Source organism: Rhipicephalus microplus, chromosome 3 (genome assembly GCF_043290135.1).
Source record: "Rhipicephalus microplus isolate Deutch F79 chromosome 3, USDA_Rmic, whole genome shotgun sequence".
Taxonomy (NCBI): Eukaryota; Metazoa; Arthropoda; class Arachnida; order Ixodida; family Ixodidae; genus Rhipicephalus; species Rhipicephalus microplus.
In genome coordinates, this window is record NC_134702.1 from 10,040,280 (window position 1) to 10,061,345 (window position 21,066).

Here is a 21,066-nt window from a genome sequence, read left to right on the forward strand (position 1 = left end):
ATGCGTGGAAATTTTTAAAATTTGATTTCTCCCTACCAAACTAGGGGTGCACGTGTTATGCAAGTAAATGCGGTACTTTTTGAAATGATGTTCACGTGAGAGTGACAACATTGGCTGGGCGTTTTGATTGATTTGACAGGACAAGTCTCACGTAATACTAATATGGTGCCTGCTAGGCCACTCTATTGTGTGCGAAAATTATAAAAACACTACTAATGCTTCCTCAGATACAAAAAAAAAAGATTTCCGTTTTTACTATGAAATTTCGAAAGCATTCCCAGAACGACACTAGGGGTGCTGCACAGCTGCCACCACGAGGCAAGTCTGCCAGTATGGATCTATAAATGCGTGCGGTGATCAGAAACAGCGTTTAATATCAACAGGAAAGCAAAATGCAAAAGGTAGCATTTCTTGGTGTCGTCTGCTTGAGTTTTGAACTTTGAAGACTAGTAACATCAGTTTTCATGCACAATTTCTTAATTATTTTGGCATTCATCACAGCAATCATTGCTACATGCATTCTAGTGCTAAACAAGGCAGTCGCAAAATAAAACCACACCCACTCAAACCAAGCAAGTGTACCTGTAGCTATTTCTACGAATGGGCTCCAGCTTGTGGGCTAGGATGGAGACCGGGTGTGCCTTGTCAGCTTCTGTGCGTGTCGGAACTTCAGCCGTGCTCTCCCCAGCGGTGTCGGGGCGCTGGATAGGCTGCTGCTGTGAAGGCCGCGGTGCGAGGCGTACTTTCTCGGGAACCTTGAATGGGCTCTGCATGCACGGGGACAGAACTTTAGTGACAACTGCACAGCTAACCAACACAATGCTTCGAGTGAACACACCTACATTTTTCAGCCACTGCAATGTAAAACACAAATGTCTGCCAATATAAATGTGGAAGTAAAATTTTTCAAAAAGTAAGCACCTTCATAATTCACAAAGGTCTGAAGACTAGGCTCCTAAACTTGCCCAGATATAGCACTATACATCCTGTTAACACACACACCGTGTCCAAAGCAATCTGGCCAGCTAAGAGTTTCCAAAACTAAGTTCAGACATTTTTTAAGTTATGAGTAATGAGTGATTTCTTAAATATGAATAAACTTCAGAAAAGAATGAACTGTATCATTATTATCATTCAAAACTGAAGCTGTAAAAATAACAAAATGTGCCGACTCTCACTTAATTTTCTTACGTTGCTTTTCTTTGGAATAGTCATGTGCATAGCAGCCAAGTACAAGTAATGTAAAAAAATACAACAACTTTAAACACTATATGTAATACCCTCACTTTATTTTTATCACTACAGGAAGGTAAAGGTGTCAGGCAACAAAAACAAAATGTGGAAATTGGCAAAAGCAAATTGCAGATGTGTTCTTCAGGACCCCAGGCTTTCTTTAATGTTGCTCAAAACAATGTAGATGGCATATTCTGTATAACTCACAACCTCACGCTCCTCAGAATGTAGCAACCACTGAGCCTCAGAAAGACAAGTGTTTGAGCAAGTTGGTGTCCTGGGTGCCTCTATAGTGTATGTCCCCGTTTCATAGGACTCGTTTGTTTTGCATACACTAAGCAACCTGCTGTATCAGCCAAGCTGTTACTAAAGTGGCCACATCGATAGGAGGTTTATAAACACTGCAGAGTGGAAAACATAGCCTTTTCACCTTAGCCAAGATGTCGCCAGCATTTCCCAAAAGCAGTGCGTTTGCTGCTGCAACTGCTGATCTCGAATCAGAGGCCAGACTGTTGAGACTGCTAGTGGAGGAGCTCCTGCTACTTGGACCTGTCACGTGCAGGAGGAACAGAGAAAGTTCATGAGCCCTACAGCACTATCACTGCTGCATGTCAGTACAACTGGGTTTTCGTGTGCCACAATGGTGACACGCACTCAAGAAGCCACTTTCTTAAAGGAGCACAATCAAATGGTTTCATTAAAGAAGTTTACTACCTCATGAATAAACCACTGCAAAATTCTTTAGAACCAGTTGAGTACAAGCAGAGTTATAGAGATTTCTCATGCGGTAACTGACGGTAACTGATTTCTTTCTTCTCTTGTCCCGACAAACACACTGAAAGCTGAGCAGGAAGGGATAACACTAGGTAGGGAAGTTAGGCTTCAAGACTTCAATCACTTTTTCTTTCTTCCTTTCTTTTTGAACACACAGCTTACTTTCAGTGTAAGAGTGGTAGCCATGGTAGCTATGCAGCTCATGATGCTCAAATCAGCCAATAAGCAAGAACTTGGGTATATGGCACGGTTATTTGGGTATATGGCATCATTTATTGAGAAAACAGGGAATGATTTTTAGCTGGCTTTGAGAATCAATTGTAAATTCCAGGCATTGTGCTGCACTGTGATGTTTGGCTTGTGCGTTCCCTTTAACTCAGCTCTCTGCCACCAAAGAGAAAATAAAGAAATTACACAAAAGTATTATTGTTGGCATTCTTTCAAAGCAGTCTTAGTTTCACCAAAGGAAAACCAAAGTACAGCCACACGGTTTGCTGTTTTATCGTCAGAAAATGTACCTATATATTATGGCGTATAAGATGCACTTTTTTTGCATATTTTTTGCTGGTGCATCATATAAAACTGTGTGTCACATATACGCGAAAATTAATGTGATTTGGCACTACCAATATGCCCATAATTTATTCTCAGGGACAATAAACCATGTGCAATAACATTCATTAAAATAAAGTCAACATGATCATAACAACAGAACAACAGTAGCCACGGATGTCAGCTACTTGCTGTTTCAAGCACTATGGCAGCCATGGATTTACAAACACACACACAAAAAAAGCTGCCATCATCAAGCTCACTATTTTCTTGTCTTAATTAGGCTAAGTCATGAAAGATGTATTCAGTGTTCACGTAAAAGTGCGGTAATTGCTGAGTAATGTAGCAAGCGCATTACACAGAGTGAGTGTCCAGTTTTTAAAGTGCCTGCTTACCTTTAGCCTGCTTTGTAGCATTCTCAATGGATTCAATCAAGCTGCGCACCGAGTGTTGAGCACTGCTACTGCTGCTGCTGCTGCCAGCACGTAGGTCACTCCATTTGGACAGTGGCCGGCTACTACCGCTGCTACTACTACGAGGGGGTGTGCTCAAGGGCATACCCTCCTGGACCCCTGCTCCGCCCTCAGAGAGGCCATCTACAGACGAAGAGTGGGCCTTGGGCGACAGCTCCTGCTTGCTCTAAAGATATGAAGAGGCAGTAGCTTGAGAATTGAGCACATCAATTGCCCACTATGTTATAGACATGGGCTATACAATGAAGCTGAAACTGAAGTCAGGGAGAGCTAACTAAATTCATAAAAATTAAACATCTGAGGTTCTACTGTATTTGAACATGCGACTTCAAGCTGTGTTTGTGTAAAAGCTTCAATAAAGAGAGAAAGCCAGACATTTAACAGGACACAAAAGGAAAATCAGTTTTTTTCCACGTATTACTAAATTACTCTTTTGCAATACCAAAAACCATGCTTACATCGACAAGTCGCTAGGTATAGAAGAAAACGAACTTACTCTTTTGGAATACCACAAACCATGCTTACCACGACAAGACATTAATTAGGCAAAGAAGAAAACATGTAAAAAAAGCAAGTGGCAACGTCACATTGAGGTTCCTGCATCAACTGCCACAACATCATGAATTTTAGCGTTGTTTATTAGGACCTGCTGTGTTCACTCGATCCTAAGTTGACTCTAATGTAGGTCGACCCCTACAATCATCGCACGACAAAAAAAAAGGGGGGGGGGGGGGGGCTGCATGAGCACATTCAATTTTTAAAAATTTATTTATGATGTCCCCAAACAAAACAATCAAAATTCGACGTGCCAAAATGGCTTCACGGCAGTGCTTGAAAGCTGTGCAAAAAAAGCTAGCTTTGCAGGAATATGCTGGGCTATATTAAGAAAGACTGTACAACCTAAACAAGTTTTCAATTCTCAACAACCCGACAACTTCGGATTTCAAATTACGACAAAATAAGTCCACCTACAATCGTGCAAATATGATATGTCGCTCCTAGTCAGTAAAAATTAAGTACATTGTCCTCTTAGGGAGCCAGAGACCCAAGATACCCATTTTCAGAAATTTCCATTGACCCAATGTAACTGAAATCTGAAAAATGCACTTAGAAATCAGTGATTTCTAGAGCACGGGTTTCAGCACGAAACTTAAACATTAGAATTTGATTTCTACTTCCTCCTCTATAAACTTTTTTCATAATTGTAAAGCTAGCTTTCCTGCTATGCAGTTTGCCCGACTAATGGGGGTGAGTTACTTTCTGGAAACAGAGTGTTCAAGCGCAGTTGAAGCGCTAGGACATGGAAAATGTAGGCTCAGCTCTCCTGACAATAATGCACATAATAGACGAGCCTCAGCTTGTTCAACTAAGACCTCTCTCTATTTGAAGCAGGACAGGTGCTGCCATTAGTAGGGTACATATGCAAAGTAGGAAAGCGCACTTGCGTATTATGAAAAGGGTCTATTATTAAAGCTGAAATGATGAAATCATTCAGAGAGAAATGTATCAACCTAAGCAGACCCATTGTTTCACATTAAAGTCCCTTAAATGGTCACTCTGCAGGGAATTGCTTGCGCCTAGAAGGTACTAGCTAGTACCTTAAGCTTAGCCAGCTGGGCCTCCAAGGCCTCGAGTTTCTCCTGCAGCTGCTGGTTGTCGCACTGGAGCCGCTCCACCTCCTGCTGGGCCTCGGTCTTGAAGTCGTTGGCCACTCGCACAGTGGTCAGCAGGTCGGCTTCGAATCGTTTCCACTCCTCCTTCTGGAAATGACCCCGACCAGACCATACCACTTGATATAGTGCAATCTTTACTACCAACTACTAATTGGGCCTCCCTAGTTTACCCATTATATTGCCACAGGAAATTACTATTGCTCCGCGCAACACCTACATTGGGAACCAGAGAAACGCTAACGGCACGACTACGAGCGACGAAGCCAGCCGCAATGCATGAGCCGGCCCTGCATGCGCCCGGTACTCCGCCGAACAGCCAACGCGTGTGAAGAAGGGAACGAAGGTGCTCGAGGCAGAGGCTCACGAGGACTACTGCCCTTCGATCTCCTTGATTGCTGTGCGTCGTTCACTTTGGGAACAAGTTCGCCCTTAATAAACCGTGTAAATAGAACATCGTTGTTGTGAGGCTGCTACATTCGTTACAATATGACACTACCTAAATATTGTGACGGAGCCGAGACCTCGCTCCGTCACATTTGGTGGAAGTGCTGGACAACCGCCTCGCAACGGAACTTCGCAGCGGCCGACGTTTGAAGGGTCATTCCACAACGATGACGGAGAGTACGGCGTCTGCATCTGCTCCTGGTGTTCCTGCGGCCGGAGATGATGCGGTAACTACATCTCCTTCTGCGACCACAACCTTTGTGCTCGAACCCCCGCGGGATCCTGGCACGTTCAGCGGTTCCGGCGATCCAGATGAAGTTGACGTTGAAGATTGGCTGGCAGAGTACGAACGTGTGAGTACTCGATACCGATGGGGCCCGACTCTTATGCTGGCAAACCTGTTATTCTATCTTAGGGGAACCGCCAAATCGTGGTATGAGAACCATGAAACAGAACTTGTGAGTTGGGCAGTGTGCAGGGAGAAAATGCTAGACCTGTTCGGAAAGCAGATTGGAAGAAAAATGGCCGCGAACAAAATGCTCGCGTCTCGGGCGCAGACCTCGACCGAGTCTTACGTCTCCTATATAGAACATGTGTTGTCGTTGTGTCGCAAAGCCAATGCCGATATGCCGGAGGCTGACAAGGTCGGGCATATTCTTAAGGGGATTGCGGATGACGCATTCAACCTCCTCATCTGCAAAAATTTTTCTACAGTGGACGCCATTATAAAAGAATGTCGGCGCTTTGAGCAAGCGAAGAGCCGGCGGATTAACAGCGTGTTCACCCGCCTTCCGAATACGGCTGCAACATCATCTTGCGAAGACCATGCAAGAACACAGCCACCACCTCTAGATTCATCGGATCAGGCGACCCGAATTGTACGACGCGAACTTGAAGCCATTGCCTCTGCTCCGGCTCACACCGCTGCAAGTGACACCACCCCACTCACTGCTAACATGGTTCAAGCCATCGTCCGCCAAGAACTCGCCAGCATAGGTATTCCCTCGGTGTGCGCTTTGCCCAGCACCTCCACCAAATGTGACGGAGCGAGGTCTTGGCTTACAGGACAGCGTCCACCGAGAGTCGGCAGCCGAACAAGATGTCTGAGTTGCCTCTCGTGCAAGTGCCTAACGCACAGGCGTCTTCTTCATCTTCGCTAAGTGCCACGCTTGCTCCTGTCGATGATGCACCGTAACATCATATCTAAAAAAGCTTTCTATCACTTTTGCAAAAGGTAGTGGCATCTTGTTTTGTCCAGAGGCTCGCATGCAAAGTTTCAATGTGAGACAGCTAAAAACATCCACATACAAAGCTACCCAGAGAACAGTACCTCAGGTGTCATAAGACAGGAATGAAATGTGACAAGGAATAAATTATGAATACTATTTATGATGCCTGATTACTTCAATGTAAGATATACACCAGGGTAGTAGACAAGCACCATTTGTGCTCTCACTACCAAAACTAAGGTTCTGTGAATTAATCACTCTGATGCCATAATAAAATAATAATAATAATAATAATAATAATAATAATAATAATAATAATAATAATAATAATAATATGTAATCTCAAAACCCCCAAATCAATAGAAAAGATGCATAGTGGGGGGGCTCCGAAAATTTTGACCACCTGGGGTTCTTGCACCCATATGTGAGCACATATGTGAGCACATGGGCCTACAGCACTTTTGCCTCCATTGAAAATACAGCCGCTGCTGATAGGAGTCGATCTCGCGACCTGCGGGTTAGCAGCCAGGTGCCTTAGCCACTAGACCACCGCGACGGGGCACTCTAATGTTGTATAAAGCAGCAAATAGGGAACGGAAATTTCACCTACCTCTAGATCGCTTTACGAAGCGTACTACTTAAGCTGGACATGTTTAGGGCGTCTTCCTGCCACAAAGCAATGATCAGCTTCTATATTGCATGCCTTTCCTTTGCTTTAAAGGGGTCATGGCCAACTCTTCTAAATATTCACCAAATGATCCCAGTAACAGAGTTCAATTCTTCACTAAATTATTGCCGCAAAATTTTTTGAAACCATGAAGAATGAGCGGAGTAACAGGAGTTTGTCACATGCTCTCATCATGAAAAGCATGCTGGTAGCTAGACAGAAACCGATGGCACAGGAAAAAAAAGTTTTGTCAGCGCACATAACCAGGAATGAGCAAATATCTGTGTACTCCCAATATTCAAACAAATGTTACAGCATTCAAATTTGCTATGGCATAAAAATTTATTATTCATAATTTTGAAGTATTTGAAATGAACAAATATATAAATCATTGACCACATGTAACTTTCCTGTAAAAGCGGTTTTACTGCAGCTTGCTTCTGCTAAGACATGAAACCACCCATGCAGGCAAAATCCTCTCTGCCACGAAACCACACTTCAAGGATGAACATACATATCACCCGCCCCTCAATATTTCATTAAATTTAAGAACCTGTTACACAGGCTTGTAAGCATTAAGTGAAATGGATTTTAATATGTAATTGTGATGAGCGACAGCAGACAACGCTCGGTGCGTGTCTCGCGCCTTAGCGCGAGGAAAACTAAGCAGATCAGCGCCGAGCTCACGGGTGCTGGAGGATCATCGAATAAAAAAAAGGGTCTGGCAGTCCCTTCCTGATCTTGAAAAAGTGTGGACGTCCTTTTTAGGCCGCCTCGGAGCTCAGTATGTCTGATGGCCACCACAGCATGTCACAGTAATGTGCTGTATCACTCGCAATTCAAATTTATAAATATATTGCACAAGCATAACTTTCAATATGCATGATTTAATGCAATCGCTCACTACTGTTGCAATTTTTGTGGGCATGAGTGGGGCTACAGTGTAATGTAAGCAGGCTATGGAGTGTAGCGCCAGCATGCGGCGGCCTCCCATGGCAAGAAGCACATCTGATCCAAGCGCTGCTCTTCATTTATGTACTCTATTGGCCAATAGCACACTATCTGTTCTGTGACATCAAATAGCAGGCTCCAACAGCTCCAAAGAAATTGAGCACAGGTCTCTGTTTGAGAAGAGGACACCTGGGAAAATAGCAAGTCCGCATTCGGCCTTCAAACACTTTTAGCCACACACAACTGCAGTGTGGTCAAGACATTCATTGCAGAGTCTACTATCCACACGGTGTATTTCCTCACCAAGCTAGAGGGGTGGCACATGACATTTTCAATAACTTGCACCTAGAATGCACTTCCAGGTGTTGAGAGGCATGTGCACTATCAGCATGACAGCGTATGTACTTAAATGTCATGCCAGTTTCTTTTCATATTTTCGCTGCCATAAGTCGACCTTCGTGCAACAATCAAATACCAAAATGACTATTTTTTTTTTCCTGGACACAATTAAAAGTCACTTCCACGTTACAATTGCAGTTGAGTGACAATGAAGTAAATATGATAGGATTGTCGATATAGCGAAGTAATTGATGCAGTTTTTGAAAAAGAACAACTTAGCAAGATCATAATTCTCGTGTGACAAAAAGATGCCCAGAACGTGCCCTTTTTATTTAACAAGTGTACCTTAGATTTTCATCCCCATTCATTTTACCAGAGGCAAGTGGCTAAGGATGAAACAATTATGCCTCACCTATCAAAGATGGAAAGTGACAAACACTAAGAAGAAAATGACTTTTTTCCCTTCCAAAAAAAAAAAGGTTACGTAAAAACCCACCTCAAGAACATGCTGCGAGTGCAGATCGTCGAGGTCTCGGCGCGCGGCTCCTAGAAGAGCCGAGTTGTCAGCCAGGCTATTGCTCATCTCGGCGAGGGTGGCACGGAGCTGCCGCTTCTCCTCCAGAAGTCGCTGGCAACGGGCTTCAGCTTCTTCATGCAACTGAGCTTTCTCCGCTTCCAGCTGCTCCACACGTTGTTCAAGTGCAGAAACCTGGTTTTAAGTCAACAAACGAGCAAAAAGGAATAGGTTGGAAGGACATCCGCTGTGGCCCTAGAAGCTTGTGAACAGAGAGAATCGCCATAGGACACTGCAAATGTGTACCACGCTGTCAACAACCATAACAAAGTGGCCAAAGCGGAGATTGCTTATTTAATTACAGTTCAGACCACTCAAGACTAATACAGTGCAAAGTGGAGAGTTGGGCAGTTGGTATATTCCTGGATACAAAAATTACCAGCAATGAATGTGACAATGGCAACAATCATTAAGGAACCAATTTAGAATTGGTTGTCCGATCTAACTCTGGTGATATTCATTTTGAAGCCTCATAGTGTAGGCCCAGATATAACACGATGCTTCCAAACTACTGCTTGCACTTCCATAGAACAAAATGTATACGATTACCACTCATTGTACCACTACATGAAATAATATAACCAACAGAGTGAGACAAATATAGGAAAAAAGAGAAAAATGGAAACGGAGGAAAGGAGAAAGAAATAGAAGAAAAAAAGTCAGTTTGGCCGCAAGGATGAAGCAATAAATGCGTTAGCAACAAATTGGGATCTCACGTGAAGAACGGCAATACTTAGAGCGTAATGCTCAAGCACAAAGGATGCACAAAAAGGACAGACACACAGAACGAGCACAAACTAACAAGTGTCACAGCTGTTACTTCACTGTGTTTGAACAGCGTGCTTCTTTCGCAAACGGGACCTCTGTAGCAGGTGAAGGGATTTTTCTGCTCTCTGTAAACCAGAACGTAGTCCTTCAGCGAAAGCACACGACGTAAAAACTACCCCCATCACAAGGTAAGCGCCACCGCAAGGGCACAGGCATCTACGCCCTGTAGAGCAAAGTGCAGGTTGACGAGCCAATGCATAGCTACAAGTGCATGCGACACCGAGGTCGACGTACAACCAGTGGTACGTGGTGTATATAAATAGCTTGCCGTTAGTATACTGAAGGATGTGTGCTCCTACGGTTGAGCGGTTGGCGCCGCGCACTGTGAAGTGAGAGGTCACACTTTGAATTCCATGCATCGAGAAATATTTTTCACAATTTTTGTTGTTGTTGTTGCTTTCACGTATATATATTGTAGTGGTGAATTCGCAAGGCAATGACCAGTGGGACCATCTCTTAGTGCAAAGCACGAGCGGTGTGCACGAGCTCTGGACGCTGGGCTGTTCGAGCATTTTTGTCCGTACCGGCTGTCTGCTTACTACCTGGCGTTGTTATTAAACTTCTTGAAAAGTGGTAAAAGTGTGCTGGGTACGCAAATCTGGAACTTCGAAGCCGGAAGCTGCGCCCTTCATCGACAATGCCTGATCAGACCACCAAGCAAGGCACCGCCCAGCAAAGCACAGCCCAATCTCCACTGGTCATTCTGCCTACCACCCCGGTACAGAACGGGATCCCCCATTCTTCAGTCGCACCGAGGACCAACATGAGGAAGACTGGCTGCATCTGTTTGAAAAGGTGAGAACCACCAACAAGTGGGATGACCTTTCGAAATTGGAGTACCGTAAAAACCCGCGTATAGCCCGGGGTTTTTTTCTAGATTTTAGGGTGCGAAATTTCGGCCCCGTACTATATGCGGGTCCCAAGAATTTTCGGCCCAAATTCAGTTTCGGTTTCGGCATAGCGCGGTGCTATCATCATCATCAGCTGTCTGCGCGCTTCTGCGCTAGGTAGTGTTAGCGGCGTTAGTCTTAACTGGTCAGTTGGTCAGTGGCCTTTGCTTCAACTTGGTGCCCATAATGACGGCCTCGATTTTGCTCCTGTGATTTTACGCCATGTCAGGACCGCGCAGGCAGTACTCTGCTGCTTTTAAAAGAAAAGTTATCGCTGCTGCCGAAACCATCGGCAACTGTGCCGCGGAGCGGCAGTTCGGAGTCAACGAGCGGAGCATTCGCGGTTGGCGGAAGCAGAAGGAAGCCCTCTTTGCATGCAGCGGCCAGCGAAAAAGTTTCCGCGGACCAAAAAATGGAGCATTTCCTGACGTGGAACGAGAACTCACAGACTTTGTGCGGGAGCAGCGAGCTGCACATCTCGCTGTCAACATCGAGCTGCTACAAGCGAAGGCAAGGGAGATCGCTCGAGACAAAGGCATTCAGCCGGAGGATTTCAAAGCGAGCAAGCATTGGGTGTCTCGCTTCATGCGCCGCGCTGGGTTCTCCCTACGTCGGCGTACGTCGATCTCCCAGAAGCTACCAGAGAGCTACGAAGAGCACCTCGTGGCTTTTCAAAGGTACATAATTGTGTTGCGAAAGGCAGTCCCCTTTCAGCTGGGCCAGATCGGCAACGCGGATCAGACGCCGGTCTACCTGGATATGCCCTCGGCGCTGACGGTGCATCAAAAAGGCTCCAGGCAAGTTATCGTGCGGTCGACTGGAAACGAAAAAACGCGGGTGACTGTAATGTTATCCTGCACGGCTGACGGTCGCAAGCTGCCACCCTACGTGGTGTTCAAACGAAAGACGCTGCCGAAGGGGGAGAAGTTCCCGAAAAATGTCGTCGTCCGCTGCCAGGACAAGGGGTGGATGGACGAATCGTTAGTCCTTGACTGGATAAAGTCCGTGTGGTGTCGACGGCCCGGAGCACTGCTGGGGCTCCCTTCGATGCTTGTGCTCGACGCGTTTCGGTGTCACCTGGCCGACTCCGTAAAGCGACTGCTGCGCGACTCCCGCACCGAGCTCGTCGTCATCCCGGGAGGGATGACATCACAGCTGCAGCCGCTTGATGTGTGCCTTAATAAGCCATTTAAGGACCATGTCAAGCGCCTGTACGTGGAGTGGATGAGGTCCGGAGAACCAGAAGTGACCCCTGCCGGACGGCTGAAACGGGCCTCGCCAGCGATGCTCTGCTCGTGGATAGTCGAGGCTTGGGCCTGCATTCCAGAGGCGCTCGTTTGCCGCGCCTTCAAAAAGTGCTCCATCTCCAACGCGCTTGATGGCACTGAGGATGATGTGCTGTGGGAGAACATTTCCGACAAGGGAGCTTCGGAAGAGAGTGCGTCCGACGACGAGGATGAATGAAATGTCAATAAATGCATTTTTTCCATTTTCCTCGGACTATATTCGGGTGAAAACTTTTTTTCTCACGTTTGCTATCCCCGAATTACACCCCGGACTATATGCGGGTCCGAGCTATATGCGGGTTTTTACGGTATATCCCATTTTACCTAGAAGACGTCACCAGCCAGTGGTTCACAAACCACTGGGCTGAATTTGTCACTTGGGCCGCTTTCAAGACCACCCTTGTCGCTGTGTTTGATTGCCCCGCAGTGCGCATGCCCCGTGCCGAACAGCGGCTATGCGAACGTAAGCAAAGGCATGGCGAAAGCTTCACAAGCTTTATGGAAGATGTCATCGATTTATGCCGGCGCTTGAAGCCAGAGATGACCGAACAAGACAAGATGAGGTATATCTTGAAAGACACAGACGATGGTGCCCTTCAAATGTTGCTGAAAAAGGGCCCAAGTACCGTGTCTCAACTTGTGACCTTGTGCCAGAGCTTGGAAGAACTTCGCAAGCAACGTGTGTCAGTTTGAAGGTCGACGGCAGCAGACGACTCTCTCGCTGCCCTGACTGTCAGTGGTGACAACACCCTGCTAGTGCAGATAAAAGAATATGTACGTGAAGAGGTCGCTTGACAGCTTTCGTGTCTCTCATAACTGCCGACCACCAAAGTACCAACGGACTGCCTAACACCGACGATCAGACAGGCTATTCAGGAGCAAATCTCCGAGGCGTTGCCATTGTCGACGTCTGCTTCTCCAACAACACCTGTCACCGTGCCACTGACTTATACAGCCGTCGCGGCAACGCCACCGCATTGTCTGCCATTTTATACCCCACAACTTGTGCGACCGTCTGCCGTGCCGTTTCCAGCTACACAGCAGCACTTCAGAAATCCCTGGCGCACTGCTGACAACCGGCCCATCTGCTACTTTTGTGGAATTCCAGGTTATGTTTCCCGTCTATGTCATCGGCACTTCGCAGAGAACCCGGAGGCACCAAGGTATCCTGACTACTCGTTTCGGCCTCCGTACCGCGCACCTCAGTGCCACCTGAAGTGGCGCACAAGCTGCTTCCGGCATTCAAACCGCCACTTCTCGACGTTCTACTTCCCGCTCGCTTTCCCCTTTTTTCCCGCTTGCTTTCCCCTTTAACAAGTTGTCGTTCTGTGTTCCCTCTGTGTCGATGACCCACCTCCATTGAGACGGAAAACTAACTGCCGCAGCTTCGGAGGCATGAGCTGCGTCATTGTCGACTCGTCTGTCCCCCTTCGCCTGTCCACTGCCAATCTTATTGATGTTATCGTCAAAGGTGTACGAACACCTGCGCTAATCGATACTGGTGCCGCGATATCTGTGATAAGTTGAAGACTCTGCCTCTCTTTTTGTAAAGTGACAATGCTTTCTCCCGTGGTATCCCTTAGCACTGCGAGCGCCCAACAAATTGAGCCCCTTGCCGCATGTACAGCAAATGTGATAACTTGAGACGTGTTGTACGCCATTCAATTTTTCGTGTTGGCTTCATGTTCCCACGATGTCATCCTAGGATGGGATTTCTTATCACATCATCACGTCGTCATGAACCGCACTCTGGCCGAAGTGGAGCTGTTACCGTTTCGTGATGCGCCTTCGATTGACGAGGCCGTATCTAGTGTGGCCAACCTTGTCTTTGTGACAGACATTGACCTTCCTCCTTTCAGCGCCCAGTTTGTTCCTGCCTTCTGTGCTTCACTTTTAGATTGACGCTACAGTCCTTTTCACGCTATCTGACATCTTCGGTAGCCGCCACCAGACATCGCTGTCATTCGCCGTTCTAGCGCTTTGTCAGGACCCCACTACCGGAATGTTTATTTCCAATCCCAACTCGTTCTACCTCAGCTTGCGCTGCAACATTCAGCTTGTTGGTAAAGGTGTTATCATGTCTGCCGATTTCTTCGACACCAAGCCGAATATGGAGCTGAACGCATTGTTTTCTCACCTTGCCTCAGCCACGTGTCTTCTGATGCAGTTCACCGTTCACTTTGCATCTCACTCTTCTGCTTAAGATTCTACAGTGCCTCACAAATGCGAGGCTTTAGCTTAACTTGATGAAATGTCACTTCGGGGCTCAACAACTTACCATACTTGGTCATGTCGTCTCCAAAGACGGCATCCTCCCCAACCCTGATGAACTTCGTGCTGTTGCCGAATTTCCTAAGCCGACTACAGTTAAAGAACTACAGAGCTTTGTGGGCCTGTGCTTTTATTTTCATCGGTTTGTCCGGAGCTTTGCTTCCATCATTGCTTCGCTCACTAAGCTCCTTGCTTTTGTCATCTTGTATAGCACAAGATGATCATTTTTCGCTCACAACCGCTGACGCCGCAAAACGAGCTCTTTAGTGCAACCATGTTAAAATGTACAGTTGAAGCAGCACAGTTAATTCAAAACAAGGCAATATTTTGGCAGAAACTAACAGCGATTGCTGTTTGTGAGTTTCAGTTCTTTGATTACCCCATTGTACTTCTAGTGTTTATTATTATTATTTGAATATACTGCAGGCCCTTCACGGCCCAAGCAGGAGTGGGTACACAGATACATCGAAATACATACATTGCCAGAAAAAAAAAAAAAAAAAAATCATGGTGCAAATTCAATACACTGTATGCGGTTGATGAAAGAGTCAATCGTACTACAACAAACAATGTCGTTGGGTAGGCTGTTCCAGAGGGAGATAGCTGACGGAAAAAGTGAATGTTTGTGAGCGTTTACACGACTTACAGGTTGGCGTATTGTTTTAGAATGATTTAGTCGGAATGAGTGTTTAGGCGGATCTTGCAGATAATGAGAGCGTGATATGTGGAAATGACCATGATATAATTGGTAAAGGAATTTTAATCGTGACATTATTCTGCGTTGAAAAAGTTGTTTTAAATTTGCCCTTGCGAGTAAATCTGCGGTACTGGACTGCCTCGCGAATTCTGAATATACGAACCTTACTGCCAATTTTTGTATTCGTTCTATTTTACTAATCAGGTACTTTTGATGTGGACTCCAGATGAGATCGGCGTACTCTAAACATGGTCTAATCAGTGTTTTGTAGGCATTTATTTTAATATGTGGTGGTGCATTGCGCAGTTTTCTTCTCAAGAAAGATAACTTCCTTTCCGCTTTCTGACACATGGCCAAGATGTGTGGTTCCCAGTTAAGGTTCGGCGTGAGTGTAATGCCTAGGTATTTTACTTGATTGCATTTTTCGATAATTGAGTTTCCAATCCTATATGTATAGTTAAGGGGGGATTTCTTATTTGTAAAAGAAATGCAATGCGTTTTTGATGTGTTTAGTTTCATGCCCCAAGTATTGCACCAGGAATAAATTGCCTGAAGTGAATTGTTAAGTTTGGTTTGGTCATCTGAATTGCGCACGACTGTGTACACGACACAGTCGTCGGCAAACAGACGCATCTGAATAGGGTTCTCAACGGAAAAGTGGATGTCGTTAATAAACATTAAAAATAGCAGAGGTGCAAGAACCGATCCCTGAGGTACACCAGAATAAACATCAAGTGGTTCTGATAGCTGATTGTCAATTTTAACGCTTTGTTTCCGTTTAGTTAAGAAGTTGTTGATCCAGGATATTATTTTGATATCAATACCAAAAGCCGTTAGTTTTTTGACTAAATCCAGATGTGGGACAACGTCGAACGCCTTAGAAAAGTCTAAAAATATAGCATCTAATTGGACGTTATCGTTGATTGCGTTGGCTATGTCATGAGTTAATTCAGCTAATTGGGTTATAGTTGAGAGGCCTGATCTGAAACCATGCTGTTGTTTGTAGAGAAGTTCGTTTGTTTCTAGGTGAGTTATTATGGCCTTGAAAATTACATGTTCCATTATTTTGCAGCACGAACTCGTAAGTGACACTGGGCGGTAGTTGCTTATTTCTAGTTTGGGGCCTGATTTATGTATAGGAATTACTACAGCATTGCACCAGTCGTCTGGTATCTGTGAAGTTTCTTGGACAAGTAAGTACTGATATTCTGCTCCTACCAGTAGCAAATAACAGCACACGGGAAACTCAGCAGGCTAAGCAGGCTGATTCCCTTGTCTCTCTCGTCACGCTATACCAACAAATTTATGGGGGAAAGCAGCTACTAGCAAGTGACGAAGGGGGGCCCACCTGAGCATGGGCGGCCTGCGTCTCCTCCTGCACCTCTGCCAGCAGCTGCGAGAGACGAGCGGCCTCCCTCTGGGCGACAGCCAGTTGCTCCTGCAGAGCTTCCTCCCGCTTGCGCTCCTCTTCCTGCCACCTGGCACTGTGGCTCACCTGGCTGCTGCTGTCCACCACCTGTGCTTCCCCACTGTCAGAGAGAGAAAAGCTGTGGCATTCACAGACCCCAAGGCCTCACGAGCGAATAAAAACAGCAAGCAGAACTGGTCATAGGCTCAGGAAAAAGAGCGCACTGCACTAAAGAGTCTGCCACTCACAAGGAGTACACTACAGATGCAATGCAAGTTGGCACATGGGTCATCTTTCAATTTTTTGATGACATTTGAGGGGATCATACAGACAAGACGTAGCAGAAGAAAAAACACAGGCACTGTGTACCGCTTCTTACTGTTGAGTCCTGTCCATTTCAGTGCTGTAAATTCCATTAAAAATTCATTAACAGCTAGTCCAACTACCAATATTGCTTAACTAAACCATGAATAGTGAATTGTTAATTGTACAAATGTTTCGTAAATAGGCTTCCTGCACATCTTATTCCCCATAGCAATATAGAGTAGACTCTCAATAAACGGAAATCTGTCAAACGGAACAGCTGCTTAAAGGGACATTAAGGTCAAATAACAATTTATGTCAGAGTGAAAGCTCCCTGTATAACGATGTCTAAAACAACAATATTATCAAAAGCAGTGCCCTACTTACCGAGAAATGAAGGTAAATGCACGAGAACACATGTGCTACAATAAGACATTCGCAAAATGATCCCGATTGCATCAGACATACTACCTTCAATCAATAACCAGTAATTGTACTTGCTGCACTAAATAAAGAACCTTCCAATTATCAAGAAACATAATTAAATTCTGCTTGTTCGTTTTTGTTCGATTCAGGGAAAAAAGAACCACGAGACATTACTATGAGTATGGTGCAAGTGGTTCAATATTTCAATTTTTGCCTGGTTAACCTGGACTGGTCGTGCCATCTAGTGGGGCCCAGTTGAACCAAAACATCTCTGCCATCTCAGAGCCAATGAAGAAAATTGTTAAATGGCTGTGCTGCTGTGGCTCCCACTGCGTTTGTTCTGCTGCTACTAGTGTTGGCTGCTACACAGTAAAGACGGGCAACCTTGTGCATGGCAATAGTGCCGTGACACATTCCGCTTGAGGCAGGTAATTTGAAGTGCACTAACCCAATGCGGACCACAAAAACATGACTTTATTTCAAAAAAAGCACTTCCTTGGCACAAAATTAATACTCAGAGGTTTCTGGACCCTTATTTGAACAATTAACACTGACTTAATAGTTGTCTTTAATAGCACCTTTAAATGAAACAACTGCCTCTGATATGATTGGTTTTATACTTGTATTCTGCACCCGGTCCACCTCTCAGTAGCAGGAACTCCTGTGAAATAGAACATATTTTCCCGGTTCCTTCAGGTTTTGTTTACCGAGGGTCTACTGTACAAGAGAGAAATGCCTCCGTCAATATATCTGGCCTTACTATAATTTTTCTTCTTCAAATTTTATGTAAAAAAATGAAAAATCAATGGCAAACACTTTGCAATGATTTCTTCACATGAAATGTGTTTCACCTAGCTTATTTTATGTCTCTATTAAATTGCGTAGAAAGCATGTCAAAGCACACACATTCCTATACATGTGTGCCAAGTAAAATGCTTCCCAGGAGAATCCCCACCAACTCACCCAATTATGAAACCATGCACCCTATAATTGATCCACTACAACAGAGTTCTGTTTCCTCAACTCAGTAAGGTCCCTAGACAAACTTAGTTATACGCATCGAAAACTGAAATTATGGTGCGGCCATAACATACAATCATCTTTGAGCACAGAAGTGAGAGGTAACAAAGAAGCATATAGAATAGACACTGCCTCTGTGTGTCATCTGCTGTTTTTACCTGGCACTCACCATGATTTCTTTACAATGACGGACGGTTACGCAGTAATTCAACACACATGCACTTAATGATGTGATTGAGAGGTAAACATTATGACAGCATTGCCTATCTGGTTGGGCTTTATAACTGAACTAAGCGCCATTGCCGCCTTTTGCCTCAGCTAGCCAACCAGCCCCCAGTCACTTTTGAAGGAGCTAAACAAGCTCCGGAACATATTGTCTTAAAGGAACACTAACGAAAATGACTATTTTTCTACTATTTGCAAATTGCTCGCACACAATATTAACATCACCATGCGTGTTTCAAAAACACAGCAAGTGAGAAAAAGCATGAAAAATTAAATGCAGGTAGTGATGCCACCTTGAATTTGCTGCACCAATTGCAGTGACATCATGCCTTCCGACAACTCCTACAAGGGCCTACGTAGTTCTCAATAGGTACAAATGAAGTACATTGTCCTCTGAGGAGGACAGAAGCTTACCGAATCTGAAGAAATTAAATTGACCCATCGTAACGAAAATATGAAATGACACTTTGAAAACCGTGATGTCACCAGTGAAGGTCGTGGTGCGAAGTACAAAAATGAAATCGACTTTCATTCTCTTTTCTTTTAATAAACTTATGATGGTTGAGCTTTCAGAGTATAATTAACCAGTCTATAATTGTTCATTGTATCACTACAGGGTCACTCTAAGAATTTAGGTTGGAGATATCTTTCCCTTCACACATAACCGTGCGCATGCAGGCCTGCACTCACTCCAGAATTGGTGCAGCATTGTCACCCTCTCCCTGAGGAGCCGCAGAGGAAGAAGAGGCAGCCTGAGCTGCCTCAAGTGCCGCTTGCAGCAGAGAGACGCGGTGAGCAAGGCCCTGAAGATCTCGCTGATGGTCCTGGGCTTCACGGGAGGCAACCTCCAGCGAAGCCTGCAGCTGTTCCACTTGGCCACGCAGCACTGTCTGTTCTTCATGCGCTTTCTGCCAGGGTTTGAATGAACGTATATTAGCACACTCTTCTCATTAATAAATAAGGCCACCTATGACAAGCAACCATCGGCCACTGTTTTAGATGAGAACCCTTGATCAGAACAAGCGTGCCTAAAGAAAGGGTGCTCTATGGAACTTGGATCACTGGTTCATTATGCATACCATCTGTGGATGTGGCAACAAAGTAGGATTTGCTTCACATGTTTTTCCGTAGGGCTAAAGGGTACAGTAACATCTTTTCAAACCAGGGCTGTAAAAATGAAGATTCGCCAGCAATGTGCGTAAACCTGTAACTAAGGTATACTGCAGTAACACTACATTTATGATGGGAAAGAAAAATTATTCACCCAGTTTAGCATCAAAAAGCAACACAGGTTATTTTACATAGCAGAAGCTACAAAGAGGCAATGTGAGGTGATTTGGTCAAGTATTATTTAACATGCATCACATTCGCTTGAAGCAGCTTTGCATTTAATTTACAACAGCCATCAAGAAATCGTAACCAATAATGAAACCTGAACTCTTGTGCAAAACAGCATGATGCCACAGCCACTGAGCTGTAGCGACAAGAGATGGCACAGTGGGCAACCAGTGGCACAAAAGCTTGGCACATATGGAGATTTTCGCAAAATGACTCCTGGCTGAAAATAAAAAGAATTGCATAGGCATACCTTCAGCAGCTCCACATAGTGCTGCTCCCTCGAAAGTTGTGCTTCCACTGCTGGCGTAGACGAAGATGACGAGACTTGCGGAGGTGGGGACGCATGACCAAAGAGCAGTGCGCGCAAGTGGTCATTGTGCGATCGGCACTCCTCCAGCTTCTCTGTTTGAGAGCACAGCGACTCAAGCAGAAGGGCCTTTTCGTCACAGCAGCGCTCGTTTTCCATTTGAAGGTCAGTCAGCTGGTCCTGCAGATCCGTCAGCTCTTGAAGTGTCGCCTGGAGCTCTTCGTTGGTACTGCGTTTCAAACAAGATGCTTGTACCAGTTGTACATCCCCGTAATGTAGTACCTCCATTTTCGAGCTCTTCTAGCTTGGTCTACTGATTGACCAATTTATTTGAATGTCACCTATGAAAAAACGTGGCATAACGAAAAGTATGCTTAGCTTCAATTTTTCTATCAGCCAGTACATAAACTTTACAATAGCATTAACATTTACTACACAATTACTTTTTCTTCTTGGTTCACCACAAGACAGAGGAATCAGCTAACAATTTCAACAATCTGAGAAATGAGCAACTGTTTCAAACAGTCCTTCTTTTAAAGGAGTGTGAGCAAACAGAATAACTCAACTGATACAAAAGTTAATCAGCCTTTGTTGTCTTTACTTGCTGCTAACATCTATTGATTACATTGCAAGCTCAAATATAACGTACATTTATTTTTTTGTTCATCGAGCTTTATGTAAATGTTAAAATTTCTTTATATAAGCATTGTATTTGTTTTATTTGTATTTTAGGAATAATTAATTCAATTTTGTTTTGTTGCCTACACTTGGCCACCCTGCCGAAATTCCTCTGGGGATTGCAGTATCTGTAACTAACTAAATAAAAAATGTTAATTTTGATATGAGATGTATTCATCATGATCATTGGTTCAATCTTAAGCCATACTTTACACTGCGCCATGCCCAAACCAAGATCTGCCTTATCCCAATTTTTTTTTAACACCACCACGCTACTCAGAGAAAAACCAGTGAATACCTGTAGTGCGTCTCCTCCATCTGCATGATGCGGTCCTGGAGGCAGGCAACAGACATCTCACTTAAGCTGCTGGTGCTGGCCTTGTCCCACTCCTGCCGACTGCCACTGGGACCAGCGTCGTCCGACAGGGCACCATCCACAGACTTGGCCTGCACAACGTGGCAGTCTGGTCATATCGTAAC

At 44.9% G+C, this 21,066-nt stretch overlaps 1 protein-coding gene across 2 annotated transcripts in view; it reads right to left on the reverse strand.

Annotated features, from left to right (window-relative positions):
- LOC119182786 (cytospin-A) overlaps positions 1 to 21,066 on the reverse strand; it is a 49,941-nt gene that overhangs the window by 15,017 nt on the left and 13,858 nt on the right. For both annotated transcript variants that reach the window (XM_037433473.2, XM_037433474.2), the window contains exons 6-14: positions 20,885 to 21,033; positions 19,852 to 20,137; positions 18,954 to 19,171; positions 16,230 to 16,410; positions 8,832 to 9,044; positions 4,631 to 4,792; positions 2,955 to 3,198; positions 1,664 to 1,782; positions 583 to 767 (exon numbers count right to left, since the gene is read on the reverse strand). In XM_037433473.2, the coding sequence (XP_037289370.2) occupies positions 583 to 767; positions 1,664 to 1,782; positions 2,955 to 3,198; positions 4,631 to 4,792; positions 8,832 to 9,044; positions 16,230 to 16,410; positions 18,954 to 19,171; positions 19,852 to 20,137; positions 20,885 to 21,033 (1,757 nt within the window). The remainder of the gene's footprint in view (positions 1 to 582; positions 768 to 1,663; positions 1,783 to 2,954; positions 3,199 to 4,630; positions 4,793 to 8,831; positions 9,045 to 16,229; positions 16,411 to 18,953; positions 19,172 to 19,851; positions 20,138 to 20,884; positions 21,034 to 21,066) is intronic.